General features: G+C 39.6%; 1 protein-coding gene across 6 annotated transcripts in view; it reads right to left on the reverse strand.

The window, feature by feature from the left end:
• LOC140462906 (protein phosphatase EYA1-like) overlaps window positions 1-19,365 on the reverse strand; it is a 251,083-nt gene that overhangs the window by 130,235 nt on the left and 101,483 nt on the right. For all 6 annotated transcript variants that reach the window (XM_072556368.1, XM_072556373.1, XM_072556370.1 and 3 more), the window contains 2 exons: window positions 15,292-15,431; window positions 11,976-12,098 (listed from right to left, as the gene is read on the reverse strand). In XM_072556368.1, coding sequence (XP_072412469.1) covers window positions 11,976-12,098; window positions 15,292-15,431 — 263 coding nt within the window. The remainder of the gene's footprint in view (window positions 1-11,975; window positions 12,099-15,291; window positions 15,432-19,365) is intronic.

Consider the following 19,365-nt stretch of genomic DNA (forward strand, 5'->3'; position numbering starts at 1 on the left):
TCAGCATGGACCTGTACTTGGACTTTCATGAAGGGTTAATTTGCTTTTTAAGTCTTTTTACAGGCTATAGTGTCTCAAGATGTAAAGGGTGGTGCTCTCAAAAAGCGAACTTAAGTTTAAATTTCAACCATGCCTCAATTGTCCACAGATGAGAGAAGCAATGATAAACTGAGGGCGATGACATTATTGAGGCAGGAATACACATCCTCGTTAAAGATGAAGGAAAACAAGTTTGTGAGACTTTTGAAGGAGACCTGATAATCTTATTCTCCTAATTGAACAATGATGTGGCACCTCTAAATTACAAACTAAAACTGATATTCAGTATAGGTTGCATCTATCTATTATCTGGGCAAAAGAAAACTTGACAAAGAGAACTTACTGAGGTGAGGTTGTGATTAATGATGATTAGTCATATATGTTAACATTTTAGACAGTTAATGTCTGAGCACATGGTGTAAAATTCGGCAAGACTTGGTCAAGACTGCTGGATTGTATAGGGTGCAGTGTTCCCCACTCCTCCCTAGCTGAAAAGGCACTGAGAGCCCACTACAAAATAACCAAATGCCTGGCAGCCTTGTAGCCCTTGGTGGGTCATCAATTGGCTGAGGGGAAGGAAAGTGGTTCCATCTGGGGAGGTGGACCCACCCATGGAGAGCTCCCAAGGCATGCAGCCCACGTAATCCCAGCAACATCAGGTTTGAGCAGCAATCACTGCTGGAAATCCCCGAGTCCCAGAAGGAAGTAGTAGAATGTCAGGAAGATCTGGGTTTCAGGTTAGCAAGTAAGGAGGGTGAAGGGGCTGGGAGGATGGTCAGGTCTGAAAGGCCAGAAAGATGACATAAAATGATGGAGACATAAACTTCCTCAAATGGGAATCTCACTCACCTTGTCTGACACTAGGCCCACAGTGAAAACTGCCGAGCTACCCACATGATATGCTGCCACCGACATCTCCCCTCCCCCTTCCCCACACACACTCTGACATGGTGTAGGGGGCACACAGGATGAGGCAACTTGGCCTTGAATTTGCCACTCAAAGGCCTCAATTGGCGCAGGCATTGTAACTTCCACTGACCCCAGAAAAATTGGGCACAGCTTGGGTGTAGACAGGATACAGCAGGTAGGCAATATTCTGAATTTTGCAAGATCCCTGCATCCAAACCTGTCAACAGCCAAGTGTGCATTTCAGCTCTTATGCAAGATCAATCAGTTGGCTCATAAAATCTCTGTATCTTCAAAATAATGTCAATAATTTCTTTCATTTTGAAAATTAAGTTAGGAATCAGTTAGGAATAGTCAGTAAATTTGACAGGAACAAACTATGTCAAAATATTCACACAGAAAGGAAAAGGAAGAAAACAAATTTCTTAGTTGCTCAGACAATTCCTTATTGGCAGAAAATTCAAAATATGCCTTTCGCATCACATTGAGATTCTGAAAGTGAAAACCCATTGAACTTACCAGTTCCATTTTTGGTTGCAGTGGAGAATGTGAAAACGATGGAAAACTGAATTTCAGAATATAAATGAACATTGAACTTATTGTAGAATTAAGTATGACATGTTTGTGAAATCTAAAACTTTGGGTGTGCCCTGTTCCCTATATCTTGGAGCACCATGCAACAAGGAGGCAATCAAATTTGAAGCCACTATGAAGACCTGTGTAATTTCAAAGAGCGAGAGAACAATTCATTTTTCTAAGAAAACTCAATTATGTCTTATACTCTTTGGGTTTGCACAGTGATATAACTAATGCACATTTCAAGCCTAAGAGTTCATATGACAATTTTCATGAGCCAATATTTCTCTACTGGCATTGAGACAAAGATTTAGACCTATAAAGTCTTAACTGTAAACTTTAAATCAGTCTTTTCTAGTCTTGTCAGTTATTAAGCAGAAAGTGATTAGTTGGATGAAGTGCAGCATATCATTCAATGGTTCAAGTTGAGTGTAGTCTGGAAATCAATGTTAAATCTGTGAAAGCAAATCAACAACTAGATCATATGTTTCCCAATTTTATTTTCACTGACTCGAACAAAAGTTAACATTGAGATATAAAATATGTTGGCAATTCAGTTTCACCTGTTTTATACCATCTGTCACACAAAATCAAAAGTTACCCACATTGAGTTGGAATTTCTTATCTTGTATGTACTAAACTGAAGGATGTGCAAAAAAGTCGTATTGTCAAAAATCCTGTTAGTATTGTCTTTGGTTCCACGTAAACCTGAATCCTTAACTGACTCCAGCCCTCTTCCTGGAAACTGCCTGAAGCTGAACTAGACAATTAATAACCTTGGTGTTGTGTCTGACCCCAAGACAGGCTGCTGGCCACAGTCAATGCCATCACTAATCTCCACATATTTCTACCTCTGCATCATTGCCCAATTCCATGCCATCTCAATTCATTTGCTGCAAAGACATCATCCATATTCTTGTAAAATGGTTGGATCCAGTGTATGATTCCAACATTTCAGTTCTCAGTCAAATCCAATATCTGCAGTGCTTGCTCAGTGCCTGGTTATAACTTGTTTCCTTTTCTTGTCTTTTCCCTCGAATAAGTTTCATTACCACCTTGGCTTTTTTCCGCATGGTGTTTTATAATTTTAATGTATTGAGGTGATTTTGAAATGATCTGATGATGACTTCGGTTTTGTTTTTAATCAGTTTATAGATCTTGTAATCAACTAACTTCCTCTGAGAGACGGGAATGTTCATGGTTTGTATATTCCTCCCCACAACCCCCTCCCACCACCCCCCCACCCATTTCTTTCCAATTTCACAAAATGTTATTTTATCCAATAGTTTTCAGGTTTAAAGAACATCTATTTCTGAAAGATTATTTTGTATTTCCTCTCATTAGATGCTGACAGATCAGATTTTCTATCCCTGAATTGACCTTAACATTTAATCCCACTCTAAAATATATATTTATAATTGCTTGTTAATACAGAACTTAAACATTTCCAGAAAGAGATAACAAGTCAAAGCGTTTCATCTTGCACTCATTCGGACTGACAGACAAGAAAACAAACTTGGAAGGGAATAATAATTTGCACAGCATGAGAACAAGTTTCTGATTGGTTGGAGCATGGTTGGCTTAGAGGTACAGTAAGATAACCTTACTGTATCAAGATAACCAGGGTCATTCATTGCTGATATAATTGTAAAAATAGGCAAGTCACATTGATAGATTTCATCATTAATGTAGCAACATAGAAATGGTTGTTCAAAAACCATGCCACAACAGGAAGTAGGGTTTTGAGGTAGAAATGCAAGGAACTCTCAAGATTTTTTAAAAAGTATTTTTTAATTGAGTAGAATCAGAGCAAAAATAATTAATGTTAGCTTGGATAACTATTTTAAAGAAAAAGGATGAATACACTTGAATATGACTAAAAAGGATCATAAACCAAAAGCATTTCTTCTTGCAACCGTCAGGGCTAATTCAGACTCATGAAAGGGCTCATAGCTGCCATCTTTAGTTGAAAAATACACAGTCTATTTCAGTTTACCCTGCAAGGGGAAGCTGTCTCAAAGATTTGAGCAGCAGGTGAAACTAGCCAGCTCACACTATTGCTTTGCAATAAATGCACATGATATTAACCATTAACATGATGCTGCAGTCGAAAGGATATTTTGCCTGCCACATAAGTGAGCAAAATAATATGAATTTCAGAGCCAGTGTGATGCCAGGTATGTAGACTGTACATCCCAATGACTGGTTGGTCACCAATTACATATCCCTTTGACTGTTTGCAGTGGGCAGCATACCAGTCATGCTCAACCAGCTCTTACTTGCAAAACCTGAGAACACCATGTCTAACATTAGATGTAAATCTGTTACTGGACAACATTTACTAAATAACACTGGTTGGGCTCACAGAGTGATTCATTTGTATGTGGTAGATTAACACATAGGACGCTGCATCTTGTCCATTGCATTGCACCTTCTTTTCAGTTAGGAAAGGGTCATGGAGACTGCAAAGCCCTTTTTTTTCCCCCATGGCAACATCCTGACCAATCAGAACCTACCTCTCTGGTCTGAGTTTTTCAGATAAGATTGACAGTTAATTGGTCATACTGTACCTCTAAGCCAACCATGCTCCAACCAATCAGAAACTTGCTCTCATGCTGTGCAAATTATTATTCCCTTCCAAGTTTGTTTTCTTGTCTGTCAGTCCGAATGAGTGCAAGATGAAACGCTTTGACTTGTTATCTCTTTCTGGAAATGTTTAAGTTCTGTATTAACAAGCAATTATAAATATATATTTTAGAGTGGGATTAAATGCTAAGGACAATTCAGGGATAGAAAATCTGATCTGTCAGCATCTAATGAGAGGAAATACAAAATAATCTTTCAGAAATAGATGTTCTTTAAACCTGAAAGAAACTGAACTACCACAAAGTTATTGCAAGAGTCAAATACTGTTCTACTTTTGTCGTGTTGTTCCCCAATTAGTTGATGAGGTGTGCAGGCTGAACTATATTTTTAAAGGCTGTAAATGAGTTTTCATGCTGTTTTGTTGCGTTTACCTACTTTATACGGATTTAATGCTAATATTTACTGCAATGAGAATCCAAGAAGTAGACACAGGAAACTTGTATATAACTCATTTCACATATCACTGAAGCAACATATTTTTAAAGGTACAACGGTAGTGCGTCTGTTTTTGAGGGAATTCTGACCCAACTCAGTACTTGCACTTCTATGTAGTTTGTTGGTTACCAAAAGGATAACAACATTACACTAAAAATCCCCTCACACTCCATTAAATTTGACTGTGAATGGATTGACATGGAATCCTATGCAACTCCAGAGATCTCTGTTTCTACCCAATATGATAAACTTTATTCTGCATCATCACCTTTATCGATTTCTGATAAGCCACATTTCAATTTGGGTTATCATTACTTGCACGAAGCCTAGTGTTATTCAAAAATCCTTTAATATAGAACTCTAAGTGGCTTCTGAAAATCACCAGGTAAAAGATGTTAGGAACAAGAGGTCAGCACACCAGGTGTCCACCCCTCATATTTAGTCTTGGAGTTTCTGGAGCTTTCCTTGGTGGAAGAGCTTGCATCCGTGGCTGATGTAGAATAAAATCACAGGATGAAATTCCACACTGGCCTCATTTGCGTATGCATGTTGTCAGGCATACATGCCATAAAAAGATGATGCTGGTTCTTGGGCTAATGGCTGCCCTCAGTTAAATGATATAGAGGACCAGATAGTTAGGCTAGAAGATATGTATCTTGCATTCCTTTTTAGCATGTCCGTGAATTCCCTAACAACAACTGGATAGCACAGAGATGACAGCTGGTCTTCCATGATCACCTTTGTTTCCTGACACTAGACCACATTGGCAGGATTCTTTTGGCCTAGGGCTGGTCCACACATAACTCGGATGCTGCTCAGCCCATAGAGGTTCAGTGCATTTCAGACATTCTGCATTTGTTCATTGTTGGTGCAGGAAGGAGCCAGGAAAATTGGCCTTGCGTCTCTCAGCTAGCTTCTACTCACTAAGACATTAAATTCACAAAGCATAATCTGTTGCTTTTAAACACAATTCATATGTCACATTATGGGTTCTACCTGAGCAATGAACATTAAGAGCACTGATTTCTAGCAGGGCAGCATTAGAAACCTACTATAGATCTCAACATCTCCATGGTTAACAAGGGGGCAGGGGTCAGTCATGGTCCTTACTCCTGAGTGCTTTCAATGCATCATGTGGCTTAAATTTAGTTTTATGTCTCTCACATCAGGTGAGGGCAAAATCAGGTTTGGAAGTGGTGTCCTCTGTGAATACATCTCCTTGCAGCACTCACTGTTTTCAAGGGATGATGACTTGCTGAATTTTAGAACACTGGGCTGGGTTTTCATGAAGAAATAAGAGCCCGAAGTATTAAATATGACAGATTAGTATTTCAGGATTTCACTAGCAGATGAAGAATAGTTACTTGGGGAAAGTATAACTAGGGGCCAGCACCTATCCAACTAACGTCCAGTTTTACAGAGTAAACGTTTGAAGGATAACGCTTTTGACGTTGTTTTTATCAAACTATTAAATAGAGAGGTCTCCACAAATCAACTGAACTTTGTGCAGTCCACAGAATCTTACAGTATTATTAGATGCAGGTAACAAAACATTTATTATTTATATGCACTTTAGAATTAATACATGGCAACTTAATTATCTATGGATCCCAAGAAGATGTTTTCCTTATGCCAATATAATCATTTGGTTTTCTCATGTGTATTCAGACAAAGAAAGAGCTTACACTTATATAGCAACTTTCACAAAGTCAGAGCATCCCAAACCACTTCACAACCAATGCAGTACGTGTAAAGTTTAATTTTTTGTGGGAAATGTGACAACCCAGCATCCACACAGCAAGACCACACAAACGGCAATGTGATAGCGCCTAGCAAATCTGTTTCCAAGTGCTGTCGGTTAAGAGATAAATTTACACGGTTCTTATCTGCTATCTTGACAACTGTAAATTTCAGCTCCAACTGGTTGATTATTAGTTAAAACTAAAGCTATTTGGTAGCTTGAATGAGGGCCTCTTATTCTAGTAGCACTGATTTATGTAATATAACTAAAACAGCAATGAATTCAGACCCACACAAGCACAATGGATAGAGTAGTCACTTCATCATTTGCAATTGGAAGCTGTTATTGAAAAGCTGAGAGTTGTTAACTGTGACATTGCACACCTGGTGTTGTGGCAGCTTTGTACAATGGGGTTTAAATTAACTCAGCCAAGTGGAGGCATGTTACGCATTATTACTCACTGTTTGTGTGGGTGTAAATTCCGAACAAAACTAAAAAGAAAATGAGCTAATTTCATGTGTTGGCCAATGTGCCCCTCACAAGGAGCCTATATTTCTTTCATCTTTAGCCAACTCAGACATACAGATCAGTTTTATTTTCATTATAAAACTGATGTTTTTTACCCCCATTTGCTTTTGGAATGTGGCTGCCATTTTAGACTCACTGCAAATTGAAAGTTTGTTTCCTTCTCATGAGTAGCTCATTAGATTGATGACATTTGAGGAACAAACCTACATCATAAGGGGTCTGCCAATGCTTTTGGACTTGCTTAAGAGCTTGGAAATTAAGTGTATTAAAATACTAATCTTATATTTATTGCATTGCAGACGCTGCTCCTAATGGGTTAAAATTAAGGTTTAAGGAAGTGAAAAAAGTCATAGCTTTGATGCTAGCTTGTGTTAAATTAGTTGATTTCAACTAAAGCAGTGGCTACGGTGTTACAATAGCCCTGGGAGTTCACGGTTAACCTAAGAATAGATGAAACAGGATCAGTAGTAGGCAATTTGGCTCCATGAGCCTTCCATCATTCAATATGATCACAGCTGATAGAAACGTGGAACTACCTACCTATCCCCCATAGCCCTTAAGTCTCTTGTTAATCAAATATCTGTCTAACTCAGTTTGAATATATTCAATAACTAGCTGCCACAGGTGGGATACAGAATCCTAAGATTCATCATCTTATGACAGTAGAAATCCTTCTAGGCAAAAGTGAGGACTGCAGATGCTGGCAGCCAGAGCTTAGATCAGAGTGGTGCTGGTAAAGCACAGCTGGTCAGGCAGCATCCGAGGAGCAGGAAAATCAACGTTTCGGGCAAAAGCCCTTCATCAGAAATAGAGGCAGGAAGCTTCCAAGGTGGAGAGCTCTGCCTCAATTCCTGATGAAGGGCTTTTTCCCAAAACGTCGATTTTCCTGCTCCTCGGATGCTGCCTGATCTGCTGTGCTTTTCCAGCACCACTCTGATCTAAACAGTAGAAATTCTTCCACAACTCCATCTTAAATGAGAGATCGCTTAGTCCGAAACTAATGCAGTTAATTCTAGATTCTCTCATGAAAGGAATCATGCTTTCGGCAATCACCCTGTTAACCTTCTGAAACACCGTAGCTGGGCTCTCCAGCTCCTAATCCCCTCCCCCACCTTTGAATACTCCTTCAATTCTCAATGTATAGGTTCACGTGTTAAGAATTAGATCGATAAATTTTTAATCTCGCAAGGAATTAAGGGCTACACGGAGAGTGCGGGTAAGTGATGTTGAAAGGTCCATCAGCCATGACTGAATGGCAGAGTGGACTTGATGGGCTGAATGGCCTTACTTCCACTCCTATGTATCAAGTCTTATGGAAGAATAGCCATCAAGTAAGATGCAGAAGTTTGCCCTGTATCTGGGACAATATGTCTTTAACAGAAATCTACATCTCAGACCAAGGTGAATATAGGCTGAAAGAAAGGGACAATCTCATGAAGCCTAAAGGTTTTAAATTCATGATGTTGAGTATGCAATTTAAATTTTAAACTGAGTATTCAGCTATCTTTCTTTTAAGTGCTGATTGACTGCTATGCCTTCTGCACGTTTCCTGGTCTTTACACAACAATATTCTTTAATGCTGGCTGGCGAGAGTTTAGTTAAAATAGTTGGAATCAGAAATGTAATCAATACCCCATATTCTCCCATGTCTGGAGCTACTTGGTTGAATCCCAAGTACTGTATGGCTGTGGATTCACCACACCATTTTTCACTGTTAAACCATGTTCACCATTTAAATGGGAAGACTGATAGATTTTCATGAGGAGTTGAATTGGTTCTGTTTTCCCACCTCTAACCTAGAATTAACTGCCACATCAGAATAGAGTTACTGGTACAATAAAAGAATAGAGTTACTGGTACATGCAAGCTTGTGTATACTGGGTATCTCAAGCCTGGATAAATGGGGCAAATTAGCAGCAGGAATGACATCCAGCTGTGAAACCAGCTGCCGAATCAAAAAATGATGGTTGACATGAAGGTGACTAACTAATATTATGGCAACCTGTAACATGGGAGAAAAGGAACTGACCATTGCTGGATTTTACATGAAATTAACTGGCAATTCACAATTTTTGTACATTATAAATGATACCTAATTGTATTTTTTCAGTCTTTTCTGTACTTTTATGTCTCAGCACGCACACTGAATCAGTTGGAATTTTGCTGGATCCACCAGTACAGGCACAATTGTAATTTTATTGGTTTCAACAGTTGACTGAATGGATTGGAGAGGGATTGCCTGCATTTATTCAGGGGGTTCAGGAAATCTTCCATATCTGACTAGAAACATAAGTTTGATTTTAATGTTGTGAATTCTTGAATTTTATCAGGCTTAACACTGAACCTGTAAAGCTAGTGTTCTGTTTGATATAGGAACACATTAGGCATCTCATCACATTGATATAAAATGGATGTGTATTATTTGGACAGTTACTCAATGGCTGTGGAACAAAGGTTTCAAAATTAACTGTTTAAGTACCTTGGAACATTTCACTACACTAAGGGCAATATATAAATGTAATTTGTTTCCCTTTTATTTCTTTGCTGATATTCATACTAATCCAAGAAAATATAACACAATGATAATATATAATGCGTTGGAAAACTAGGTGCAAATTTGTTATCCTTTATTTAACTTGTCCATTGTATTTAATGATCTCAAGTCTGTTAAGCAAAGTTGGCCAAAATGTGTGGAAATGTATTAGCAAAACTGAAGTGAAATTACTGCTGGAATGGACTGGCTAATGAATATGCATCCTACTGTGTAAAAAGCTGGGAAAAGCATGCTGTAAAGACATTTTAGTTAATGAAGAATTCTAAATCAATCGAACACTATTTCTTTAAAGCTGTATTTGAAAATTAATGAGGGATGATTCTTTTTAGAGTGAAATATTTCCTAAGTTCTTTAGTAAATGTTTGATGATGATGTTGCAGAAGGTAATAGTTCTGAAACGGTTAATTCTGCAGACAATATTTATATCCACCCAACCTGATTCTATTGTAATGACTTGTGGGGAAAGGCTAACCAGTTCTGGATCTCGAAAGTGACAGGTCTCCTCCTTTGTAACGTGGTCTATCGTACCTGATTGGTCTTGTAGCCAATGCAATAAACTATGTATGGGTTGAGTCAAGAGTCTCTTCCCATTAGACTGCCGAATGGTTTTCATCTTTCACACTAGACACAGCAGGACCTGTAGATCCTAACCACAAAAGGAGGATGGTGGCAGAAAATCTACTTTATGGTGACAAGACTCCATCTAACTCATACAACATGCAGTCAACGGTGGCTGTCTGAAAATTTAGTTTAACCACCCCAACAGGTGGAAGGAAAAGACTGAGTGAGAAACAGAGAAAAAGAGAAACAGGGAGAAAATCAAACCAAGATTAAGAGACACCACTATGGTTGATGTTTCATTGGAGCTGCTCCCACTTGACCGCAGAACATCCATCAAAGTCTAGATGGATAAACAGCAGAACCTCAAACTCAGTGCCTCTCCAGTGATTTCCCACAGCGAGTTGAGTGTGTGGTGCTGGAAAAGCACAGCAGGTCAGGCAGCATCTGAGGAGCAGGAAAATCAATGTTTCGGGCAAAAGCCATTAATTAAAAAGGCTTTTGCCTGAAACGTTGATTCTCCTCCTGCTCCTTGGATGCTGCCTGAGCTGATGTGCTTTTTCAGCACCACACCCTCAACTCTAATCTCCAGCATCTGCAACCCTCCCTTTCACCTAGTTGATTTTTCCCACAGAGACCTATTTGGGGGTTGAAAATTGCAAAGTGCGAACCAAGTGGGAGTGGAAGGTGGTGTAGAGTTCTGTGAATGCAAGCTGGAATGGGAGTGAGAGCTCTTGGGGATGGGACAGGGACTTCAGCTATGTGGGGCAGGCAAGCTATGTTTAAACTGCTGGCAAAGAAAGCACTTACCTTTCCATTGGTTTTGTTTTGAAGCTGCGTTCAGGCCTCAGTCATTCAGCCCACACCCAGTGCAAAGAAACGCACATGATTTCCAGTACCTTGCAGCTGCTAGTTCTAGTATACATTACTGCCATGGAGCTCACGAGCCCAAAATTTGACCTCAGGGCCCAAGCAAATTGCGACTACTGTGAGGGACAGGTGAGGCAGAAGGGTGGCATAAAATGATTGAGATGGAATAACATTTTGATTCCTAAGTACCTAAATTTATTGTATTTTAATAAATTAATTACTCCTTAATTATTGAGTAATCACAGATAAGGAACATTGCTCATGTTGCTTGTTTTAAATGTTTGTAAATGGTGGTGAAATAATTGATTGTTTCATGTTATCTCTGTCTGTTATGCTCCATTTGAGAAGTATTTCTATTGTGTCTCAGAAGTGCTGCAAATAATTTGACTGAATAGCAATGATGTAATGCAGAGTAGTTCTGGAAATTCCCATTTTCACATACTCTGAGCTGTAAATTCCATAGCTCATCCGTTATTAAGGCTATCTATCCCCTTCTCCACAAAATTGCTCATCTTTCCCTTATCTCAGCCCACACCATTGAAACCACCACCATCCATGGCCGTGACTTCTCCAAGAAGATTTCTTGGTGGCTTTGTGAGCATTATCTTGAACTTCGTTAAAGCTCTACTGTCTGTACACTATCTCCTATCATATCTTTCATCTCTGACCTCCGGTGAATTCAATGCATTGAATTCAAACTCCTTGCCCTAGTTTACAGATTTCAGCATGATTCCCATCTCTCTTTCAGCCCTCTACGGCTTAGCTGCCTTTGCGTCCTTCCTTCTTCCATTCTAATCCAGGAGCAAAGCTTTGGTTTTCTATTCTAAAGTGCTCTACTGAAAAGAATAAGTCATAATACCTCTCTTGCTAGTTCCATAAGATCCCTGAATAGTTACCTCTTTACCTCGGTCTTGAATCATCCTCACTGATGCTTCTGCTATTGCTTTCAGCGATTTGAAATATTATGGGGTGTTTTTACTATGATGAGAAAACCGCATAAATGAAAATTACTGATCTGTGTTCATTAAGTCTTTATCCAGGATCAGGCTCACGGTCACTCTGAAAGTGCAATACAGACTTCTGGATAAACCAGTGATGGATACAGTTACAGCTGATACTGACCATGCATCTGGTAGCTGTAAGGTGCCTGGCCTGGTGATGGTGTACTGAAACTGGTGCCATAGCCAAGAAATCCTGTCTGTCCCGGAGAATGTGCCTGGCTCAGACCATCTTCTGTCTTGATGCCTAATTGATAGACACTTTGTTATTTCAGGAAGGCATGAACCAAACTGCACGCGTGTTAATAAGTGCCTGCTCATAAATATACCTTGAAACATGCTTCAACTCTTTCAAAAGTAAACAAGATCAGTTGGAAGCGATTTAACACCTTTGTTTTAAAATTGACAATGAGTAGATAGTCCTGTTTGAAGAGAACTGATTCTTAAAATATTACATCTTTCCCCTAACATTTTCTTCAAACCAGTACAGACATCCTACTAGACGTATGATATTGCTTGCCTGGCCTCTCAGTGGAGGTGTGAGGATATTAGTGCAGTGAAATCTGGTCTCTTTGGAGTGTGTTTTGTAAATTAATCTACCACTGCTGATCAAGTGGCTTGAATTCTGATGGAGGTGAGGAATTCTTTTTCATTTTACCTGATGCCTGCATACCCATAAGATGCGAAGACCATCCATGGCTGTCAAAAATTCACCTATCGCACAGAAAGGTGGGGAGTATGTGAATCACCCTTAAGACCCAACTGAGTGAAATGCAATCTGGTGGGTTGTGGCTGACCAATCTGCACAGACAAAGTGACAGAAATCATCCATTGTCTCTTTGAAGTGAAATCTCCCTATACATGTAGAATCAAGGAATGACATAGCACTGAAGGAGGCCATACAGCTAACTATGCCTGTACTAACTCTTTGCTCAGAGCTATTCAAATAATTCCAATTTTTGGCTCTTTCCCCAGAGCCTTTTTTTTCACCACTTCCAGTATTATCCAATTTTCTTTTGAATGCTAATATTGAATCTGTTTTTATTGCCTTTGAGGCGGTACATTCGACATCCCATAGCTCATCCTTACTCTAATTCCTGCTGCTCGCACATTTCATGGAGTGGGTCATATTAAGGGGTAATGTATCCTCTTAAATATCGCCTGTCTCTCTTTAACTGTACTCCTCCTTGATGATGAGGAAGGTTGTGGAATTCCAGACCCGATCTTGTGGACTGCCATGGAGACATGAGGCAGAACATTAAGCAGTGAAAACCTACAGGTGGTCCAACTCTGTCAGAATTAAAGAGAAGCAAGTACAGCTGTGTGTTGGCAAAATAACACACACAAAAAACAAAATCCCAGCACAAAGCGTTACCCAATCACAGAAATAGTTCATGGAACTCTCCACACTCTTCAGTCTCACACATTCCTCAATTCTGCCTGTCTCAGCTGTTGTCTACTGGCAGCAACTGTGTATACTAATCCTTAGACTAAATTAGCGAGTGTGCTGTGAATGTGAAAGTGGGAATCTCTGGACCTGCAGCACCAGTGGTACCTTATGTTACAACACGGCAGTGAACCCTTCTGCTAATTATACCATACATCCAGCAAAGCTCACCTCACCTCATAATCTGTTAAGGTATGAGTGACAGAGAATTCCCAGTTCCATTATTTAAAGAAAATTAATATCAATTTATTGCTTAACTCTAAAAGTGAACATTAAACAACAATTATGCACACCTCTAAGCACTCCCCCTTCTTTTAACTGCTTGTTATCTGCCTCCAACTCTATAACAATATAGTGTTCCAATAAAAACCCATATTAAAATTACATCAACCTAATTTCAAAACCACACAGTGGCTGTTGTCTCCAGTGTCCTCCTTTCTTCGGCTGAAGATTTACCTGGGTTGTCTTCTATCTTTTACTGCAAAAATGTTTCATATGAGAAAGGTACCTTTGATAGAGAGGATTCTGAATGGCAATCTCTCTCGATGGCAGTTATTCTGTCTAACTTTCAAACTGCCTGCCTCTTTTGCTCCCCCCAACATCGGATTGTCTCATTGATTCGATGTTGGCAAAACAATAAATGCAAAATCGATTGGGTTTTAGTATCCTGGGGCATAATTTAAACTGATTGGTTAAATTTGAAATATTGTCAAAATAGCAACCAACTCAGATTAGATTACTTCCAGTGTGGAAACAGGCCCCTTGGCCCAACAAGTCCACACTGACCCGCCGAAGCGCAACCTACCCACACCCATTCCCCTACATTTACCCCTTCACCTAACACTATGGGCAATTTAGCATGACCAATTCACTTAACCTGCACATTTTGGACTGTGGGAGGAAACCAGAGCACCCAGAGGAAACCCACGCAGACATGGGGAGAATATGCAAACTCCACACAGACAGTCGCCTGAGGTGGGAATTGAACCCGGGTCTTTGGTGCTGTGAGGCAGCAGTGTTAACCACTGTGCCACCGTACCGCCCACTGTTTCACAGCCAAATGTTACATATTTTCAATTTTCCAGTACATTCTGAGACTGCTAGCTAGTCATGTGACAGGTGCTTGTAAGCTCTCAGTACAAAGCAGCATTCACTCTCTCTTAAAGGTACAGTACATGCTTTCATAACACTTATCAAAATCTATGTCAATATTAACAATAGGGTCTTGGTAGCTGAATTGCGGGAAGCTCCAAAAGGTATGAGGAAAATCATAGGAAACAGGTAGAATTAGCTTCTGTCCAATTGTATCATTGCAAATTAATTGGTCCAGTTATGCATGACTCCATTCATAGATTTTAACGTTTATGTTCTAAATCTCTCTCAATTTCAGGCCTGCCTTTCACCTGAATCTGCCAACCTCAGTTTTGTCATTTTTTAAATCCTAGGTTAGGTACATGCACCAAGTTTGTCAGCCTTGCTGCTAGCATGCCTCTTTTTGCCAATGATGTTGTGCCATCACTGTCTTTCCTCTCAAGGTGCGGTCAAAATGGGTTGTGAACTCATTCCATTATCTTGGTCTTTGATAAGAGATGTGGCAGATTTCATATGGCTCCAGCACAGCAACAAAAACACAGTACATCTTTCTTTCCCCTTTATTAATACATTTAAAATATTTAAGTCTGATGTTCGGAGTGCAATGGATGATCTCAAAACATTTGTGCATAGGCGGTAGGCATACAATTCTTCAAATGCTGTCTGCATATAACGTATCTTATTATCCCTGATTTTATTTCTAATATTGAATCCTTAGAACACTTTGGAAAAGGATTGTTTAAATAATAGAATGTTGCCATCATTTCAGAGCTAAACTCTGCTTTATAAAGTATTCTTCTTCACACTTTGCAGTACATAGTGAGCCAATTAATTACTTTTATTAAAAGCAGAGTTTCTGTTTGAATTATCCTATCTGAACAAATATAACCTTTGTACTCACTGTAAGGTAATCCATAGGGTTGACTTGGTGGTGGGTAAGTAGCATAGGGAGCAGCTTGCTGAATCCCCGCTGTGTATTGTGTCTGTCCATAGGCCGCCATGGCATGGAAGGAGGGTGTAGGAATAATGTGTGGATATGATCTGATTAGGATAAATAAAAGATAAACAAATCAACAGTATCTATTACATACACATGAACTATTTATATTTGTAAAGCACTTTAGAGCAATTAACTCATTGGTTGATGGAGAGGAGAGGTTTCTTTGGGTGATATGGACATTTACTCTGTGACAGGAATTGTAGATGAGGGTTTAAAAATTCTAACTATAAAGTAGAACATACACTCTTTTTCAAAGCAAGTCATCAAATGCACCCAGTCCATAACTTCAAGCCTGTAATGAGTTCAGACTTCTGCTTTTATACTTGCGCTTTTTTTTTTACCATATTAACAGAACATCCCAAGTGCTAGCCTCCATATTTTGGCGTGCGTCCCTTCATTCAACATTACCACACTCGCACCTCAATGAAGTGAGGTTACACCCAAGTGAATAATGTTACACATTCCTAAGAAGAACGTAATTTTCATTCTGGAAAATTCAGACAGGCAATAAGTGATCTGGAGTACCATACAAGGAATCGACTTCTGGGAAGGGCAGGTAGTGCAACCAGGAAAGGACTTTACCTGGACTATGGGAGGCAGATGGTGCAGGTCAAAATTGCATGCATTAGATTAACAACATAGGCAGAAGAAACAGAATGCACAGAACGAACTTGGATTTGAGAAGGTACTAAAATATGAGGAACAGACTTATGTTGACAAAAGTGTGGGATGGGAATACAAAAAGCACTTGAAGATACAAATATCTTCACAGAATAAAAAAAGAAACTTACAGGAAATATAAATGGATTATTGATCAGCAACTAGGAAAATACCAATCTTGACAATAACACTGAAGAAACAGTTCAATTTGCAAACAGACAGGAGACAAAAATGAAAATTTATTACAATACTGGTTCCTATCTAATAATCTCTCAGGTACAGAGGGCAACGTGAGTATTTCAGTCAAAAACTCCTGACTGTTCAAAATAAAAGATAGGAGATATAATAGGGAGAGCCACTTTACAATCTAATGAGACAAGATGCAAGAATGAAGCAGATAGAGAGAAAATAATATTCCCATTGTTGGAATGGTCAAACACCAGTAGTCAGTGATTTAAGGAGGTTGGAAAAAGAAGCACCAAAGATGAGGAGAACTTTTTTATGCAGCAAGTGATTAGGAAACAGAATTCACTGCAAGCCTGCCTGACCTTTGCATCAGAGTGTGTCTATGGTTGTAGAAAAATCCAAGAAGCAGTCAGGAATCCCAAGTTAAATGATTCATTGCCTTGACTGAAATTGGATTTTGGAGTCCCTAGCATCTGAAATTCGAATGGTGGAGATTTGATAGGGTAAGAGCAGATCTGTTGCTATTTATTTTCTTTTGGATAGCCAGCATACCCCTTTGGAGAGCTGAGGTACCCTTGCAATATGGTTATAGGACAACGTTATTATGAGGGTCAGGAACTGTTCAGAGGGGTAACAAGTGCCCTTTGAGACTGTTAACTGCGCAAAGGATTGTGCGTAAAAAATGCATTAATCCCTGAATGGAACGGTCAGTAAGTGTCTAGAAACGTCAATGAGTTTTGGCCTGTCAAACAAGTGTCAATAAATTCGGTCACATTAAGAACTGTCAATAGGTGCTTTTATTAATGAGAGTCCTTTTTTCAACAGAGTGTAGTCTGGAATGTAGAACATTAGGGAAGAATAACTTTTCTCTGATATGCATGAACACTTGTGGTCACTCAAGCTGGCATGGCAGGTGAAGGGGAAAAGTAAGATGGGATGAAGTATGAACTGAGTTACCCTAGGGGTAGAGGGCAATGGGGGAAAGGAGACAGCATCAAGTTGCATGGGTTGACATAGGTAGGGCATGACGTATGTGGGCAGATGAGAGGTTATGAGGGATGTATGGGATGAGGGTTGGGGGACGTTTTACATTTCTCTCTTTTTTTTGAAAGATAAGATATCCCTTTAAATCTGGTTCTGGAGTAACTTCGGTGGAGCTACAGAGTCCTTTATTAGAGGTAAAGCACCCTTTATGATTGTGAAAAGGTAGGCGTATATGGAAAAGGTGCATAAACCCATTGCGCTTGGCAAAGTTGTCAAGGAACTTGAACTCCAAATATATGGAGGTTTTTTTAAAAAAGTGATTGGCATTCAAAGCGCCTGCTCACAAAAAAACACCTTATGTGGCCAGTTTCATTTTCAGGTGTCCTCGAAAAAACATTTTGCTGGATACTTAAATGGGAACAGGGTGGCAGAGGGGTTATGAGAGAATATGTGGGTTGGTGGAGCAGTCTAGGGAGGAAAGCATGCGGCATGGAATGCATATTGGATTGAGCTGGAGAGAGGTTTCTAGCTTTATTCTTTATTTTTAACCTTTGATGACAATGCTGGTTCCTTAGGTGGGCTGGTAGAAAGCCCACTTCAGAAACTAGCAGCCTCTTATACTCTTCATGGAGGTCCCAGTCCAACCTTCCCACCAGAAATGCAAGGAGCCATTTTAAAAGATTGGGTTTGAGGAACCAACCTCAAAGCACCCAATGCAGGAACAAAAAACAAGGTTCGTGTGTGTGGTGGAGTCAGATTCAATCATGGTTTACGAACATAAACTGGATCATTATGTGAAGAGAAAAAGATTTGTCGAGCTGCACTGATAAAGTGGCAGAGTGGCATTAGGTGAGTTGCTCTTACAGCGAGACAGCACAGACACAATAGACTGAATGGCCTCATTCTGTGTTGTAACCATTCTATGATTTTTGTCTCCATAAATTGATTACATTTGCGCCAATGTTTAAAACCTGCAGACTGAGGCTTGAATTTTTGTAAAGAAGGAGGTGGTTACGTCATCCTCTGAGGATCTTAGCCAACATGGCACTGGAACCCAGATTCCAGAAGTTCAGCTCTCAAACCCAGTTACTATTATTTTCACTGGGGAAAGGAGGAGAATGGCAAAGGAACAGGAGCAGGTTGTACTTTGGCCGTCTTTGACTCACAAACCCAGGGCACAGTTAAACAGCAGCTGCCTTCACTAGTGGGATGTCTAGAACATGACTTGCAGGCTTTATACTTTTCAGGAGAATGTCTAACACTATTGAAGTTCTTTGGAGTGGTAGACTACTTTGGGGGAGGTAAGGTACCTTTTAGGATGACAAAAAAAATCTGTGTAACATAGGGATTGACTCTTTTGGAACTGTCAGCTGTCAAGTGATCATGGAAAAAAAAAATCAAGCTTTCATGGTAACTGTCAAGCTGCCAATGGAATTGTGAAATACATTGGAACTGTCAAGCTATCAAGACACCTAAATCTCCCATCTTTTAATGTCTTGACAATTAAAATCTCTGCAATGTAATAAAGTTGCGTTTGCCACTTCATGCTGCTTACATAAGTCCCAGAACTATTTTTAAAGGATTTGTGCTGAACATCTGATTTCACAACCTGTAATTATCAGAGTCGAGTGCCTGTTGCTTTACAGTTTGAACTTCAGTTCTAAATGCTTGCAAAGTCTTTGAAATGGATTGATGAATTCAAGTACTTGTTTTTATAATGGATTAAGTAGTTGAAGGAGGTTAAATGTAAAAAATGGGTTTTTATCATTGCAAGTGGTTATTTTAAGATAGTGATGTCATTAATAGACAGTTAAGTATTTTTCATCTCAGTACGAGTCCTGAGGTCTCTTCACGCTGTGTGAGCTGGCAAAGAATAGAATAGAGAAAGAGAATCATGTGAGGGGAGTATTAGTTGAGGCTATATTAGTACAGGCAGTAAAAAGTATCATGGTAGTGGATGGATAGAACAGTGCAGGTTGACAAAGAGTACATGAGGGACCATGCGGATGGATGGGAACATGGGCTGCCACTAAAAGGGGTGAGTGGCCATGTGTGAGGGGAGCACAGGTTGGCCTAGAGGATATCAGGAGTTGTGGACATGTAGTGAGGGACTCATATTGACATGGTGGATATGTGGAGTGAGTG

The sequence above is a fragment of the Chiloscyllium punctatum genome, chromosome 37 (genome assembly GCF_047496795.1).
Source record: "Chiloscyllium punctatum isolate Juve2018m chromosome 37, sChiPun1.3, whole genome shotgun sequence".
Lineage (NCBI taxonomy): Eukaryota > Metazoa > Chordata > Chondrichthyes > Orectolobiformes > Hemiscylliidae > Chiloscyllium > Chiloscyllium punctatum.